The 17,439-nt window shown below is 41.5% G+C and overlaps 1 protein-coding gene across 1 annotated transcript in view; it reads left to right on the top strand.

Annotated features, from left to right (window-relative positions):
- The window catches only part of MIA3 (MIA SH3 domain ER export factor 3), a 195,802-nt gene that overhangs the window by 128,694 nt on the left and 49,669 nt on the right, over positions 1 to 17,439 (top strand). The window contains exons 10-18 of the mRNA XM_082250981.1: positions 2,177 to 2,198; positions 4,779 to 4,867; positions 4,945 to 5,022; positions 7,640 to 7,750; positions 13,401 to 13,472; positions 13,564 to 13,668; positions 15,227 to 15,349; positions 16,401 to 16,515; positions 17,111 to 17,166. Of these exons, the coding sequence (XP_082107107.1) occupies positions 2,177 to 2,198; positions 4,779 to 4,867; positions 4,945 to 5,022; positions 7,640 to 7,750; positions 13,401 to 13,472; positions 13,564 to 13,668; positions 15,227 to 15,349; positions 16,401 to 16,515; positions 17,111 to 17,166 (771 nt within the window). The remainder of the gene's footprint in view (positions 1 to 2,176; positions 2,199 to 4,778; positions 4,868 to 4,944; positions 5,023 to 7,639; positions 7,751 to 13,400; positions 13,473 to 13,563; positions 13,669 to 15,226; positions 15,350 to 16,400; positions 16,516 to 17,110; positions 17,167 to 17,439) is intronic.

Raw genomic sequence — 17,439 nt, 5'->3', positions numbered from 1 at the left:
TTTTCTTTAGGGAGTTAGGCACTTGACCCCTCCAATGTGGTCTCTGTTGCCGCCTTGGAACCTCAATTTGGTACTCTGTCCTCCTGAAGCCTTTTGAGAATCTTCGGGAGATTCTCCTGCTTACGCTGTCCCAGAAGGTGGCCTTTTTGGGGGCTTTTACTTCTGCGTGCAGGATGTCGGAATTGGCTGCATTACCCTGTCGTTCACCGTACTTGGTGGTTCACAGTGATAAGGTGGTTTTTCGCCCCTGTTCGTCATTCCTTCCTCAGGTTGTCTCTGATTTTCATTTGAATGAAGACCTTGTGTTGCCTTTCGTGTGTCCCAGGCCAAAACATGCAAAGGAAATTCCTTTGCATGCCTTGGATGTGGTCTGAGCGATTTAGGGTGTACCTGGCAGCTATGGAGTCTTTTAGGAAATCAGACTCTCTATTTTTGCTTACGGATGTACCTCAGACAGGTTTGTCTACTTCCTCTGTGGCCATTTCCAGATGGATCAGACAGACGGTGATTTCAGTCCTATTCCACCAAGTGTCCGTTTCCTCCTTTCCCTGTCAAGACGCATTCTACTTGGGCTCTTAGTGCCTCCTGGGCCTTCCGTCATCAGGTGTTAGTGACGCAGGTTTGCAAGGTGGCCACCTGGTTGTCAGTGCACACTTTCACAAAGTTCTATAAAGTGGATGTGTTGGCATCTGCGGATGCTTCCTTTGAACGCAAGGTTTTGCAGGCTTCTGTTTATAGGACCTGGTCCTCTTTGAGGGTGTATTGTCTTTTTCAGGTGAGCTCCAGTTGTTTTGGTTGAGCTCCTGTTTACCTGGCTGGTTTGTAGTTAGCCTTGGGAATTTATTTTTCACTGTTCCCATCTCTCCTGTTTTAACACTGCTTTGGGACGTCCCAATGGTTAAGATCATCAGGAGCTGTGTTGGTCAATGAACGAAAGAGAAAATGGGATTTTTGACTTACTGTAAAATTTAATTTCTCTGATGTTCATTGACAGACACAGCACCCACCCCTCTGTTGAGTTGTATTCTTCTGACACTGCTTATAACTAAACTACCTATAGCAGAGAGAGGGAGTATAGCCCCTGGGACTGCCCATAGGGGTAGCCAGACTTTTTTTCTGCCTAGTGTCCTACTCCTGTAGGGGGCAGTATAACCCAATGGTTAAGAAGATCAGGAGCTTTGTCCATCAATGAACATCAGAGAAATGGATTTTTACGGCAAGTCAAAAATCCCATTATATACAGTATATTTTTATCTGAGCAAATCTCAGTTGTTATGGCCACTGGAATAACATCCCCTGGTGACTGAAACACTGTCCCATTACGCAGAGTGCAGATCCCAGTTCCCGGCAGTAGGCACACTAACGTTGGTAATTTGTCTGATGAGCGAGCGATCTAAGTGTATGAATTTTTATTTATTTATTTTTTTTAATTTGTAATAACCTTGCAGCACCAATGGTGACTTTAGGGATAAGTGTGGAAAACTGTGCATATGACTGCTATGTGTGAAAGTCAAATAAATCAAAACAAATATATATTTCTAATTTATAGTGTTAAAAAAAAGAAAAGACACAATAGTGCCTGTGTTTGTATTTTTAAAGTGGAATTCCAGTATTTTTTTTTTTTTTTTAAGTACGCTCTATAAAAATGAGTTGCCTCTAATGGTGATAATCCTAAATCTTCAGTGTTGCTGCTTAGTGTAAAATTGACAGTTGCGTTCAAGCTGTATACTGCAGTCAGTGCTCTTCTACTGTTCTCCAGTCAGTGCAACTGACAGTTCCAGCTAGTGTACAACACGGGGATTGTGTCGGTCACTCTCCTCTTCCTTTCCCCTTGTCAATTCACAAAAAGCCTTGTATTCTTTTTACTGAATACAAGACGTTCTTCAAAAAATTGTTTTTCCTTAAATTCCAATTTAGGAATGCAGTGTCCTCTCATTTCAAGTTAGTTTCTCTATTTTGCTCTCAGTACAGAGGTCAAGGCTCACAGCCAGTGTTCTACACCACATTGCTTTTCTTAGCACACTGTTAATCTTATTTGCAGTGTTCTCTTACACTAGCTGGCCTGTGCAGACCCTGACCTTTGTATGCAGTCATTGCAGACATGTGCTGACTGTACAACTTTCCACTGTGACTCGTGTTTTCCTGCTGTCATGTAACAAGCTCTCTTTTTTTACAGGTGAAGAGCAGAGTCTATCAAGGTAATGTTTAATATCCATAAGCATGTTCTATACAGTCCGCTTTTTTTGATAAATGTACTATTTTATTTTTTCTTCACTGATCTAGAAAATGATTTTTACATGTAAGAGCAAGAGTGCCAGAATTGGCCCAGTATGGAAGTGGTACAGGATCTTTTTTTATTCTAAAGTGTTTGTAACCCTATAAAAAATAAAAGTAAAAAAAAAAAAAAAATTCTGCCTTAGTAACCACTTTAATCTCAGGCCTATGAAGTACCGTATATACTCGAGTATAAGCTGACCCGAATAGCCGAGGCACCTAATTTTACCACAAAAAAGCTGGGAAAACGTATTCACTCGAGTATAAGCCTAGGGTGGGAAATGCAGCAGCTACTGGACCACAACGAGACCCAAAACAGGGGCTGCGGGCACGGTGCTGCAGACATGGTACAGGAGATGCAGGGCTGTGGGCATGGTACAGGAGATGGCACTGGAGATGGTACAGGCATGGCACAGATGGTACAGGAGATGAAGTGTTGTGCTGCGGGCATGGTACGGGAGATTCTCCTGTACCATGCCCGCAGCACTGCATCTCCTGAGGAGTCTCACTTACTTTCGTTGAGGCGCCTTACATTTAAAAATTGCACCAACATGTCACCGCGCGTGCGCCATCTGCCCAGGAATAGCCGAACATGTACGGGCTTTCCCGAGCGCTGGCGGCGCATGCACGCTGACCGTAGAACAGCTAAGTGAGACCGCGACTCGAGTATAAGCCGAGGGGGGCTTTTTCAGCATACAAAAACATGCTGAAAAAGTCGGCTTATACTCGACTATATACGGTAATACCATTTACCCATTATTTAGAAAAATTATTTTGTTTTTTTTGCTAGAAAATTATTCCGAACCCCCAAACATTATATATGTTTTTTTTTTTTTTGTTTTTTTTAGCAGAGACCCTAGGGAATAAAATGGGGGTCATTGCAACTTTTTATGTCACACGGTATTTGCACAGCAATTTTTTCAAACAAATTCTTTTTGGAAAAACAATTTCATGAATTAAAAAAAACAAAAAAACAAAACACTAAGGTTAGCCCAATTTTTTGGTGTAATGTGAAAGATGATATTACGCAAGTAAATAGATACCGAACATGTCACGCTTTAAAATTGCACACACTCGTGGAATGGTGCCCAACTTCAGTACTTAAAAATCTCCATAGGCAACGCTTAAACATTTTTTTTACAGGTTACCTGTTTAAAGTTACAGAGGAGGTCTTGGGCTAGAATTGTTGTTCTTGCTCTTAACGTTCGCGGTGAAACCTAATGTGTGGATTGAATGCCTGTATAGTGTATGGCCAGCCTAAGTGTGCTTCCCAACAAGCCTCTTCACACAAACTATGTTCTTTCAAGTTTTACGAGGTCTTTGCTAAGTCAGAATGCTGACCCATACAGTTTGGTTTCATTTTAAAAGGTCACATCTGCCAAAGACCATTGGCTCCTGCTGCTGTCAATCACAGCCAATGAAGAGAGGTGGGGGTGGTGCCAAGTTGTGCTCTGTGTGTGAATTAACACAGAACAGGGCTCAGGAACAGCTTGCTATGGGGGCACTTGTAATGGGGGAGGAACCAAGAGCGCCGGCAGGGGAGAAGGTAAGTATGCCATGTTTGTTATTTTAATGAGAAAAAAAATCAAGCTTTTCAATCGCTTTAAACCTTAACCCTCCCTCCCATTCAGCTTTAGGTCCGGAGTACAGCTTTGTGTTAGGAGCCACAAATTATTTCTATACTGCTCCCATTTGAGAAGCAAGTCAAAAACTTCTGGAGGAAGGGAGCCCCCGCCTTCCATATATTTATATAAACCCTATCCTCCCTATGTTATTTGTAGAATGCTGAATTCACATCTGGAGGGTCCTTAACGCCACCCAAGTCCAGGTCTGCAGAAATAGTCTTCTTTACAGTGCAGATTGCAGACAATTGCTTGAACAGAGCAGGATTTACACGGACCTTTGAAGTGGCAGCTCAAAACGCAGTGTAAGAAAGGTCAAACATACATGTATTTGCAAAGTTGCTAGTTGTCCCTGAACAAAAAGCATTTTGCCAGTTTGGTTGGAGATTATTATATTGTGCCTTGTTCACTTGCACATCACAGGTGACTAAAACAAAAATGACAAAGAAAGAATAATTTAGTTTACAGTAAAGAGTACAATACACCGTTGGTGTGTTAATAACTTTTCCTGTTACTGTGTTGTGAAACCACAACTGCCAGCTGCAGATATCAGATGAGCCCTGACCTGTGTCTCATGTTGTTTATTTCTTATGGGTGTAAAAATAATGCAACCAAAATGCAGAGAGAGCATCGCATAAATACGTTATTTAAAAAAAAAAAGTGTTTATTTGTTGTCTGTTGGTGCAATGGATTACAAGGCCAACCTTGCACAGATCAGGGAATGTTCACATTTATTTGTTGCCTTTTTTTTTTTATATGATCAAATGTATTTGTTACACCTTTTTATATTATCATCTTGGTCTGCAGGCAAATGTAGAAAAATGATTAATAAAGGTACATGAAATGGCTTATCTTTTTTAATGTGCTTTTATTTTCTTGCAGTCAGTGAAAAGCAGCTTGCAGAGAAGATAGCCACTCTGATGAAGGAGAAGAGTGAGTCTTTGGAGAAGATATCGGAGTTAGAGAAAAAGGTAATGATCACATGGAGAGATTTGGAGAAGCATTACTTCATAACAGAATCTGATAAATTTGTCTCTGTCACTGGCAGATAAAAGAAGCTAAAGAATCTGCGAGCACAACGCAGGAGAAGAGCACCCATCTCCAGGAAGAGGCTACCTCCCTAAAGGTAACACAAAGCAACTCTTATAATGACGTGTCTGTGGATTTCCAGTGTGGTTGGATCATGCTGTGTGGTTTCTCCTCTTACTGTAGTGATAGGATGTGGGGGGTAGACGGTAGGAACCACAAAGCACAGTGACGTAAAAGTAGGACTAAACCCCACTATCCATTACAGCCACTGAGTTGCCATCTCAGGCCCTTTTTGACCTGCATTTGCCATGATACTGCATATGTGCCAGCCAGTTGATGGCTTGACAGTTTGGTTGTAAAACTATGACAGTTCTCATACACGGCGTGCTTTGACTGTAATTGTTTTAGGGAAAAGGTTAAATTGATGGGTTTAGTTCTGCTTTAATTCACTGATATTATCAACTCTCAATGAGCTTTATGTGATGAAAAGGATGTGATAGTAGGACAGGAACCCGTTGATGGAACAGTGATGTGTATTTCGTAAAAGAGATGTATGGGATTTTTTTTTTTTAATCATACTTCCCAAGGTGGATGTCTGCCACCGGGTCTAACACTGAGAACCGAGCAATCAAACAACACTAATTGCTCGGTTCTCAGATCTCCCTGAGCACAGAGCTTGCGACTGTGAGTCACCGCTTGAAAAAGGCAGAACAGCTATATTTGGTGTACCTCATCCATAAATAACATAAACAAAAAAAGAAAATGAATTGGCGCAGGGCAGTGGAGGGGGTGGGAGCAGCCGGTTCAGGCTCTCAGCAGCTTGCTGAGCCGGGTGCCAGTCCAGGCATGTGGGCGGATCCCGACTATATGGTTGTGATCTTTCTGGAGCTTCGACTGGCTCAGTGACGTCAGCCGACAGCAGGGTTTGGCCCACTGTCTGCTGAAAACGGGTCACAGGAGGAGTCCAGAACGATCTGCACTTCTGTGATCCACAGGAGAAGAACAGCCAAACAAGCGTTGCCTGTACTTCTCCATTAAAGTGACCCTGTCAGGTGCATAAAAAAATGTTATAAATGGCAGTTCCCCTGCACGTTTATAGGTGGTGGTAGTAGTAGTAGTAGTAGTAGTAGTAGTAGTAGTAGTAGTAGTATACTCCCCTCTCCAGTGGCTCATGTCTTGCTTCTCCTCCAATCAAGTGCTGCAGACTGTTCAGCTCCTGACACTTGCATGGCCTCTATAAGCTGGCCATAGGTGAGCAGAACTTTCACAGAGGACAGTGTGAAAGGGGAGATTCCATACAGTCATTTCCCTGGTCTAGGCCACAAGCAGATTTAGTGTTTTTATTGGAAAAAAATCTGTCCCCAGGAGAAATGGAGTGATACTTCCTCGGATTTTTAAGTCATTAGATATGGAGGCTGCATTCCTATTCTTTTTGAAGGCTTTTACACTCTGTTTTCACCTGCTGATCTGACCAGTAATACACCTCCTGTATTACAGTACCCCCACTCTGGATGAAGGAGCACAGGGGCACCTATGGACAGTAGCATGGTCAGTCTGGGGAACGGAAAAAGTTGTACTAGCAGGTTTAAATACAACAAATTAAAGGCAAACTCCACCTCACACTGCTGATACAGCAAGGAGTTTTTTTTACTTTTGGGATAAAGGTAATAGTCTGTCCTATCTCTGTCCCTTGTGCTTTTTAAAAAAAAAAAAAAAAAAAAAAGCTCTCTTGCAGACTTGCTGAGTGGATCACAAAATGAAAATAGAAGAAAGAAAGCATAAAAAAGAAAATGAATACAGCTGCCACATATAAACATTGGTGCGCTACAATATAATACGTGTTTGTTTTTAGTTTAATACTGCTTTAAGGAACCAAGCTACATTCCCCAATATATGCAGGTAATAAAATTGTGTTGCAGTCTGGTATGTTCAATCTAAATTTATTGAACAATAAAGGTTTTAACATACAAAATATCATAAGTCAAGATAGACACCTCGACACTCTGGTGTGGGTAGAAAAAAAAATAAGGGGAAAAAAAAACAATAAAACAGTAGTTTAGAAACCGACAAATAATAAAATGTGTCACATATAAAATAAACAACAATGAAAGAAAAAAAAAAAAAAAAACAAGATTCCAAAATAACTACCGTACGTTTCCACTGGGCCAGTAGGGATGGATGGTATAGGACGTAAATAGGCCACCATACAAGAGCTGAAACCGGGACAGAGTGACAAATGATAGAAGGAATACAACCTGTATAATCATGTCCTTGAGAAAAATAACCACATTCTATAAATGATATAGGAACCTCCAAATCACCATCACCATATCAGCGAGCATGAAAGCTATACCAAACTAACCATGGCCCCAATAAGGATAAAAATTAAGAGGAGAGAAAAAAGGGGGGAATCGGGAAAGTAAGCAAAACAAAAGTAATGAAAGAACAGTAAGCAAGAAAGAAATAGCATAGCCCAAAGAGCGCCCTCAGGGGCTGTCCAGTCTGCCTTCAGCCTGCTAGCAGATCCTGAAGCTCAGAGAATTCTCTGTACATATTCCAGGAGAGCCAGGTGCACCCAATTTCTGTTCCATACGTTCAATGTGGTCCATCTCCTTTACCCACACCAGAGTTGGTACACTGGTCGAACGCCAATGGTGATGCAGTCCAGTATGAATGTACTTTCTGTTAATGTGACCTGTCTTACTTTTTATAAGGTGTCAATTAAGGAGCTTAAGAACAGTAACAAACAATTGGATGCCAAAATGAGGAACTTGTTGCAAGAGTTGGACTCTCAGAAAAGTCAGAACAAGAGGAAACAGGAAATGGTAAGTCTTTGGTCACATCAGTTTCAGCAGTTCATACAGATCCACAGCTGGAAGTTTTGTTTTTGAAGGCAGTCTGATCTGTGTAGCCAGCTGCTCTCTATTACTGCAGAGCTTTGTTTTGTATATTTTGTGGCAAAGCTCCTATTTCTGTATGTTAAGACCCCCATAGTTGTGTACATGGAGATTAAAGGAGGAAAGAGATGGAAGGCTTTCTAAAGAAGAAGCATTATTGGGTATAAAAACGTAGTGTTGGTCTAGTGATTTATTGTTAAAAATAAATTAAAAGGTAAAAAAGATGCGCTTGTAATCAATTAAGACTGCTGCACCGGAAGCTTCCTGAACACCGGGAGAATAATGAACCAATATGTAAGTGAGTATGTCTTTAATATGTAAGTGAAGTGCGCTGTCATAAAATGTAAATCACAAAGGAAAAAAATATATACCTATAAACATATACAGTGTAAAATCATACATGACACCTATATCAATTCAATGGATAGCAATATGTGACCACATATGTAGAACGAAGGTGTTAAAAAACGAATATTCCAACATAGTCCAAATAGTGTGATTTTTGAATGGTTTTAAGATCTTGTTCTTTCAAAGTGCTGCACGCATCACCACCGTGCTCAAGTAGTGAATTAGCTGCTTACCAGACCCAATGGGTCAAAAGGCGTGTACACTGTTAGGGATTCAATCCATGGTACTGCAAACGGACACTGTCTCCGAGGTCACAAATTAATATAGGAAGCAAAAAGGAGGACTAATAGTGCATTATCCCTTAAAATCGTAGTTTATTGTAAAAGAAAACCCTTACAAACAGACATGGAGATATTGCACTGTTCTCGTGGTACCATGGCCGCCTGCAGTGCAGAGCGTGCGTGCTGACGTCACGGGTGTCTCCACTCAACACGTTGCCCCTCAGAAGGCGTCAACTGGAGCCACCAATCCAAGCATTCTTCTGTAAACCCAGGGTGGCTTTAAGACACAGCCCAGGGTGACACCCTGGGTTCACAGGAAGTGGGGTAGAAATGATTCAATCTAGATCTGGACTGCCACTAGATTGCAGAGAGGTGAGTCTGCAGAAAACTGTGCCAGAGACAGAGTAAGTATTGAATAAAAGCTGCTTTTCATTTTGATATGTGCATTGATAGATTTTTTTTTCTGAAGCTGGAGTTGGGTTTGAACTCCAAACTAATGAGCAGTGCAGGCATCGATATTTACAATTTTGGGCATCAGTTTATTATTATTTTTATTTTTTTTGCTATATCATATTATTTTGAGGTCAGATATAGTTTCATATTTGCTAACTCTTCACAGTGTCATCTTTTACAACTAATGAATTGGAGATGTATTTGTGTCTACTCCAATGTTATATTTATGCCTACTATATTTGTGTCCACTCCAAAAAAAACCTGTATTTCTTACTGAAATTAAAAAGTAAAAATGTATGCATGCTCACTGTGCCTGATACTGTCATATGGGCTAGATATGGCATAAAAACACTGCAAAATACAGTACCACGGGGACTCTCTTACCCTTTGAGAAATCTAAAATGGAACTTTAGTCAGAAAATGAAGTCCTGCTAGATCATTTCAGTTCTGCTTTATTACAGCTGGGGCTCTGGGCTTCAGCAAAATGGCAGCCTCCAGCAAGAAGAAACTGAAGCAATGCTGGAGGCAGTTTACAGCACACACTAATTTTGGTAGTTGTTATGGGTAAAGTTACGCTTTAAACCTACCTACAACCTACCTAATAGGATGTTCTTCTGATTTCTACAACTGCAGCACGTGGTTGCTGTTCAGTTCCCAACCTACCCAACCCTTAAGACTGACCCTTTTGAAAGTATATTAATAGAAGAGGACCTAACTAAACCTCTGTCCTCTATTTACTCCTTACTATCTCCCTTAAAGAGGAGTTCCGCCACCCCAGAAAAAAGTTAAAAGTCCACAGCTACACATACTGTAGCTGCTGACTTTTAATATTAGAACATTTGCCTGTCCTGGAATCTAGCGATGTCGGCATTTTCATTGGCTGTTGGGTGCTGCCGAAGCCATTGCCGGTAAAGGAATCCGGCAGGGAAGCCTTGCGGCTTCACGGCCGGTTCCCTACTCGAATGCGCAAAGTGCGGTGGCAGGCGGAGGAGGAGGGGGGCCGGACTTGTGATGTCCTTCGCTGAGTCCACTGGAAGTGGGGACGGGTGCCTGTCGAAAACAGGTACCCGCTCCCCCCGAAAGGTGCCAAATGTGCCACCGGAGGTGGGGAGCAATCAAATAAGCGGAAGTTCCACTTTTGGGTGGAAATCCGCTTTAACCACTCCCAAAATGGGGACTCCCTTTTATAATAAATGGCATGTGGACATTCCATCCCTCTCAGAAGAAGACTGGGAGGACTGCCATCTGCAATGTGTCCCTACCATGATATCTGCCAGAGATCACTGTATCAAACTGAAATTATCCATAGAGTGTACTATAGGGAGTGCAGAATTATTAGGCAAATGAGTATTTTGACCACATCATCCTCTTTATGCTTGTTGTCTTACTCCAAGCTGTATAGGCTCGAAAGCCTACTACCAATTAAGCATATTAGGTGATGTGCATCTCTGTAATGAGAAGGGGTGTGGTCTAATGACATCAACACCCTATATCAGGTGTGCATAATTATTAGGCAACTTCCTTTCCTTGGGCAAAATGGGTCAAAAGAAGGACTTGACAGGCTCAGAAAAGTAAAAAATAGTGAGATATCTTGCAGAGGGATGCAGCACTCTTAAAATTGCAAAGCTTCTGAAGCGTGATCATGGAACAATCAAGCATTTCATTCAAAATAGTCAACAGGGTCGCAAGAAGCGCGTGGAAAAACCAAGGCGCAAAATAACAGCCCATGAACTGAGAAAAGTCAAGCGTGCAGCTGCCAAGATGCCACTTGCCACCAGTTTGGCCATATTTCAGAGCTGCAACATCACTGGAGTGCCCAAAAGCACAAGGTGTGCAATACTCAGATACATGGCCAAGGTAAGAAAGGCTGAAAGACGACCACCACTGAACAAGACACACAAGCTGAAACGTCAAGACTGGGCCAAGAAATATCTCAAGACTGATTTTTCAAAGGTTTTATGGACTGATGAAATGAGAGTGAGTCTTGATGGGCCAGATGGATGGGCCCGTGGCTGGATTGGTAAAGGGCAGAGAGCTCCAGTCCGACACAGACGCCAGCAAGGTGGAGGTGGAGTACTGGTTTGGGCTGGTATCATCAAAGATGAGCTTGTGGGGCCTTTTCGGGTTGAGGATGGAGTCAAGCTCAACTCCCAGTTTTCATGCAGGACAATGCTCCATCACACGCGTCCCAAGTACTCCACAGCGTGGCTGGCAAGAAAGTGTATAAAAGAAGAAAAGCTAATGACATGGCCTCCTTGTTCACCTGATCTGAACCCCATTGAGAACCTGTGGTCCATCATCAAATGTGAGATTTACAAGGAGGGAAAACAGTACACCTCTCTGAACAGTGTCTGGGAGGCTGTGGTTGCTGCTGCACGCAATGTTGATGGTGAACAGATCAAAACACTGACAGAATCCATGGATGGCAGGCTTTTGAGTGTCCTTGCAAAGAAAGGTGGCTATATTGGTCACTGATTTGTTTTTCTTTTGTTTTTGAATGTCAGAAATGTATATTTGTGAATGTTGAGATGTTATATTGGTTTCACTGGTAAAAATAAATAATTGAAATGGGTATACTGTATATTTGATTTTTGTTAAGTTGCCTAATAATTATGCATAGTAATAGTCACCTGCGCACACAGATATCCCCCTAAAATAGCTAAAACTAAAAACAAACTAAAAACTACTTCCAAAAATATTCAGCTTTGATATTAATGAGTTTTTTGGGTTCATTGAGAACATGGTTGTTGTTTAAAAATAAAATTAATCCTCAAAAATACTAATTTTCCTAATAATTCTGCACTCCCTGTATATCCCTCAATGACTGGCTGCAATTTATCATGGCAGACCGGCAGCTTGCCCTCTTTGTAATGTGGCCGAGAGCACGTTTGCTCACGTTTTGGTCTTGCTCCTGGTTGTGGAATTTCTGAGCAAGGGTATTAGATATTATTAACACAGTTGGTAACCTGTCTGTCCCTATGGACCCCTTGGTGCTGCTGCTAGGACTCACTGATTTTGTGGAGGCCTCTAAACATGTCAAACTATTTATTTTATTTTCCGCCTATTATGCTAGAAGGGAAATCCTGCTGACATGGAAGCTGCCTACTCCGCCCACTGTGTCTGGCTGGAAGGTGGCGGTTAACAGGGCTTTTCCCCTATATAAGCTTACGTACATCAGCTGAAACTGTCCTGCTATATTCAACAAAATTTGGGCTGGCTGGATAGAGGAACAGGGCATTATTTTTTTTTAGGTGTTGATCTCTCATGGTATATAACTGAGGGTTATCTATTGTTCCTGGTGTATGGTACCCTACCTACCCACACTACTCCTTTTCCACCGTCTTTCCCAGTCCCCCCCCCCCCCACCTTTATCCTCCCTTTGCTCCCCTCCCTCTTTTTCCTCCCCTTTCCCCCCTCTCTTTCTCCCTTACTCTCTTACTTACCATAACCCTCCATTCTCCCTCTTCCCTTAGCTCTGACCCAATCCAAAGTAATGTCAGATTTTTGGTTGCCACATTTCCCTAGGGTGTTTCTTAGACTAAGCACCAAACCGTTTTGGATTAATGTTTGTATGACTCCTTTGACCATTTATTTATGGTGTTTATTTTGTTGTTTATTGACTCTTTTGTTGTTAATGGATGCTTGACTTGGTTTATGTGTACCTTTTACTAATTCATGCTGCTGAACATGTTTAAAAAACGCAAATGTATGCATACATTATGACATAAACAAAACCTGGTCTACTTTTTTTTTTGCATTTTTTATTTACGAAACCATTTTATAATATTATTTTATACATTTCACAATATTTTTTAGCAATTCCGTAAAAAAACTAAAATTTACATAGAGAAAAAAACAAATTTAACAATATTGGCACAGTAATAGAACACCTTATCTTGGGTGCAAAAATGAGTTTGGATGTAGCAACAACCAGAATTGGGCCCTGGGACCCTTACAACTTGTAACTGGAGTTAAAGACAAGATCACTAGGCATGCAGTTGGATAAACACGTTAACAAAAAAATGCCTACCTGCAGCGGTACCACACAGTGCAGGCAAAAGGCACTTCTCCTATCTTTCCGGGGTGTACCATGACATTTTGTATTGGATCACCAGGGAAAGAAAGCAAAAAAAAGGGGTAGGGGGAGTAGTAAGGGGGTGGGGGGGTTTAGGGGGAAGGTGGAAAGTTAGTATAGGAAGGAAAAGTAGGGTCTCAACTAGACCTGGCTCCCCCCCAAGCCAGAACTGCCGTAGCAGAAATAGCCCTTTAGCCCCAGGGGGTAACGCCTTTTAAATCTTTTTATAGGTCTTCTGCTTTAAGAGGATCTTTAGTAAACATTAAATCCCAATGTTTTTGAGAAATGTAAAGATTGACTGGTAGCAAAAGCGTTTATTCATCTCTAGGTAATATAACATAAAGCCATTTTTTTGGAATTCAGTTTGTGTCCATAGAAGGCATTTTGTTATTCTAAAGCTAATTATCACATATCTCCCTAGATATACGAAGGACAGAAATCCATAGAGCAGCTTAAGCAGCAGTATGAGCAACATTCGGGTGAACTCTCAGAGGTAACAATGTTGTGCTTGCTGGCTTTAGCACTTTATTCAGCCCTGATCTAAGTTGCATCAGTTTATTTCTTATCTTGTTTTTTGATTTTAGCTGCAAATTGCTTTAAATGAAGCAAAACTAAAGGAGCAGAAGGTGCGCACTGATCTTCGTAGTGTGCAGGAGGAAAACACATGTCTTAAGGAAAGGAAGGAGCAGGTATGTACCACATTGATCTCCCCATGTAATCTGACATATCTGCATTCATTGTCTGTTCAGCACTGGATAGTCCAAATCACCTACCTGTCTCATTGTCCTCTTCACTGGATTACACTTAAATTCTAGTACACACGGACCGAATGTCGGGCGGCATTGGCCGGTTCAAACTGATGGCTGAGAGGGCTGCCTGGAGTGTTCTTGCGAGGGGGCCGTCTCCCTGTCATAACACAAAATAATAGCAGGGGAGATCTCTGTACTAACTAACATTGTTTAGTTAGTACAGCAGCTCCAACCTGAGCTATCAGTGTTTTTTATTCAGCCCACTGGGTTGAAAAAAAAATAGTGTGTACCAGGCTTAAGGCTGGCTGTTGGATGATTTGAATCTTGAACCCACGTATAGGCAGACTAAATGTACCAAATTGATCAACTTGGGTACAGCAGGCCGGCTGGATTTTGCATTTGATTTCCGCTCGCGGCTGGTATATCTGCTAGCGATAATCACTGTTTTCTCCCAGTGGGAGTGGCTTACCCCCGCCCCCTCCTGGGAGAATACATTGGATTGCCAGAAGGGATCCCCTGTCAACACTGTGTTGATGGGGCAATCAAGAGAATTTTATTTCCTGCAACCCATTTGGAAAGAAATTTGCTCCATGTATGGCTGGCTTTACACTTGTGTTTTCATTTACCAGCACAATGTAAAGTTAATAAATTAACTGTCAGTCAACAGGACTGAGGAGGACAGAATGTGGACACAGTTTTTCACAATGTCAGGTCATTGATTTGGAATTAGTTCTTCTCCTGTGTTAAGGAATAGAGATAAAAGGGTTTGGGTATAATTTGCGAGTAAATAAACTCTTGAAAAGAAAAACTGCTTGTCCTTCTTTAAAAGCAATAGTATCCTTTTCCTTTAGGCCCCTTTCAGACAGGCAGACTATGGCAGCGGATTTGCCTGCTTAGCAGGGAATCTGTCCGCTGATCCCTGCTTAACAGGTGGATGAAATGTCCATGGCCGCTCCGCTGATGCAGATACAGACACAACCCTCTTTCCTCTATGGAAGGTCGGATGGAAACGTATCGCCTATCTGTTTCTATCCCACTCTCATCCGATTCACCAAACAGATGGGGAACAGATCCCCATCTGTCTGTCTGTGTTTTTAGCAGATAGGATTGGATGTCAGCGGGTGTCAACTAACACATGTCTGTTGACATCCACCGCTCCATAAAGGGCAATGTATGGTCTGATCGGGTCTGCCTAAAAAACTGATAGGCAGACCCGATCAGTCTGCCTGTGTGAAAGGGGCCAGAGACCAGAAATTATTTTTTTAAATTATATGCTAATTTTGCACCTTGATAAAAATTCTCTAAATGTGCAACTGCTGTAGCAAAGTCCTCGTCAAGGCTCTTTAGTTTAAAATGTAAATTTTTGTTTATTACTGAACAAAAAACACCAGTCCACATTATGAACTCATACACTACTCTACAAAGTCTACAGTTTACATCACCGCTTAAGAGTGATCCAAGACATAAATTATTTAACACCATTGTAAATGTGTTTTAGCTGCTGAAAGAAGCAGAAGGCTGGAGTGAGAGACAGCGAGAGCTGGAGGAGCAGATACAGCTGCAACAGAAATCTCACAGGGATATGGAGGAAGCTCTGGCATACAAAGAAAATGAGATTGAAGTAAGTCACAGCCGGTTCTCATTGCTGGACAGTCCTGTCTTGAGGGGCTATATTGGATCACAGGTTGCGTTGTCTACTCATAAATTTAAAGCAAAATTGTAGTCTTCTCATAAATGAAAGTAATGAAGTCCAATTGAATTAAAAGGAGAAGTTTTATTTTTCCTTACCTTACGGTTTTTAAAATTTTTCAACAGCAGAAAGTTCACATTCCCAGCAGGAATGTGCAGCTGGCAACCTCTGTATAGCAGTCTCACATGCTCCCTGCTTTGTAAGTATTGCAGCTCTGCAATCAGCAGGAAGCATAAGCTTTGCAATAGTGGTGTCAATACAGGGGTGGGGTGGGGGTTAAACCACTGCAGAGAGCACTACTCTGACACAGATCACTGCGGTCTACAGCATGTTCCTTCTGGCAATGGAAGCTTTCTTCTGAAGAATAATAATTAAAAAAAATAAAAAAGTTTAGCACTTTTTTTTATTTTATTTTATGCAGCCTAACATAATTTGTGGGGAAACTACATTTGGTCTCTAAATAATTTACAGACTGACTTTGCCCAGTTGTGAATCACAATTTATGGTGACTGAGTGCTATATGTAATATGACCACTTATCCTAGCCACTTATGTTGCCAGCAACCACTTATTGGTGCTGTCTTTGCAAACTGTCCACTAGGAAACATTCAAGCCATACAAACTTGCTTCCTATGTTATCAATCAAAGGGGTGCTTGGGTAAATTTTGCGAACAAGAAAGTATAGTGGTGGTTCTCAGGAAAAAAGCAGATCTTTGGTAGCAGAGATTGGTTTTGTTTCCTGGCAAGTAGTAGAAGAAGGCGATTTCACTGTAGAAATGTGTGAGGATTCTTTTACCTGCTTAACAAAAGACTTACTATTTTGGCAGGTAAACCGATTCACATATTTTTTTCCAACTGTGTATTTAGCAGTTTCTCTAAGTTCCACTTGTAGGTGTTTTTAGTGTTTTCATGTTGTAAAAGGCTACACAGTATGATAGTGCTATGCAAATAAAAGAAGATGCTAAAAAAAAGTATATTGCCAGGTGCTGACCAACTGCATCATGCAACTGAAGCAGCTGGAAGAAGACTCTGTGGCTGTGGAGGATGTCAGCTGGCAGCCGGACGGTGAAGGAGAGCTAGAAAACGGAGAGTTGCCAGGTGATTGTCAATTTGGTTAAAGCTGAACTTCAGGTAGACAATGAATACAGAGCTGCATTTATCTGTGTACTTCTAAGACTTCATTAAATGTGTTTTGTAGTTGTAAACCGTGTAAATACCTGAATTTGGCTCTGTATTACTATCATGCTGTCTGCTGTACGGCAGAGCTCGAATTTGGGGGATGGAGAAAGAGACCATCAAGTTTGCTGCAGTTCTTGTATGCTAACAATGAACAAGCTGAGATAGAAGGAGAGAACAGAGACAGACATGTGAGTTTATTATTCTGCTGCTTCTCCTATCACTGTCCAGTCACAGGCTGGGGGAGAGACAGGACCTGTACGTTTTTTACCAAACTGCAGCAGAAAAAAATTGGGTCCCTTGGTTTGCCAGATAGGGCTGTGCCTTGTGGCAGAACTGTGTAAGTCTCAGAACTGGATGGCCCTAAATACATAGTCTTTGCCAGGTAAAACAACTCCCATATGTTTCATCTGTGTATGTAGCTGTTTGCCTAGAATTCAGGTTCAAGACAGTTTGTTGCTTAAGACCTTTCACAGTCAGATAACTGATTTTCAGTGTCCCTTCATTTCTTATTTAGATAAACGCAAGGAAAAGATGAAGCTACAGATTAAGCAAATGATGGACGTCTCACGGGTAATTATTACTGATATCACTTGATCAGTATACACGATGTTGAAGAGGACCTTTCATGAAAACATGACATTCTAACAGTTTGACCTGTGTTACCCACTCATGTTCCCCATATGGCCTTGTGTAAAGTTTCGATCCACTACGTTCTGATTTTAGCTCCTCAGTGGAGAAAATGCTGAACGCAACAAACAGCCCTTTAATACTTCAGACATCATGATCTCCTGGACATATGAAGTGTGATTTTTGTCAATTCTTTTCCACCTCGTCCTTAACCAC

This window comes from Pelophylax lessonae (genome assembly GCF_965119305.1).
Source record: "Pelophylax lessonae genome assembly, chromosome: 3".
NCBI lineage: Eukaryota > Metazoa > Chordata > Amphibia > Anura > Ranidae > Pelophylax > Pelophylax lessonae.
The sequence above is the reverse complement of the archived record's forward strand: the minus strand, read 5'-3'. Positions and strand labels throughout refer to the sequence as shown.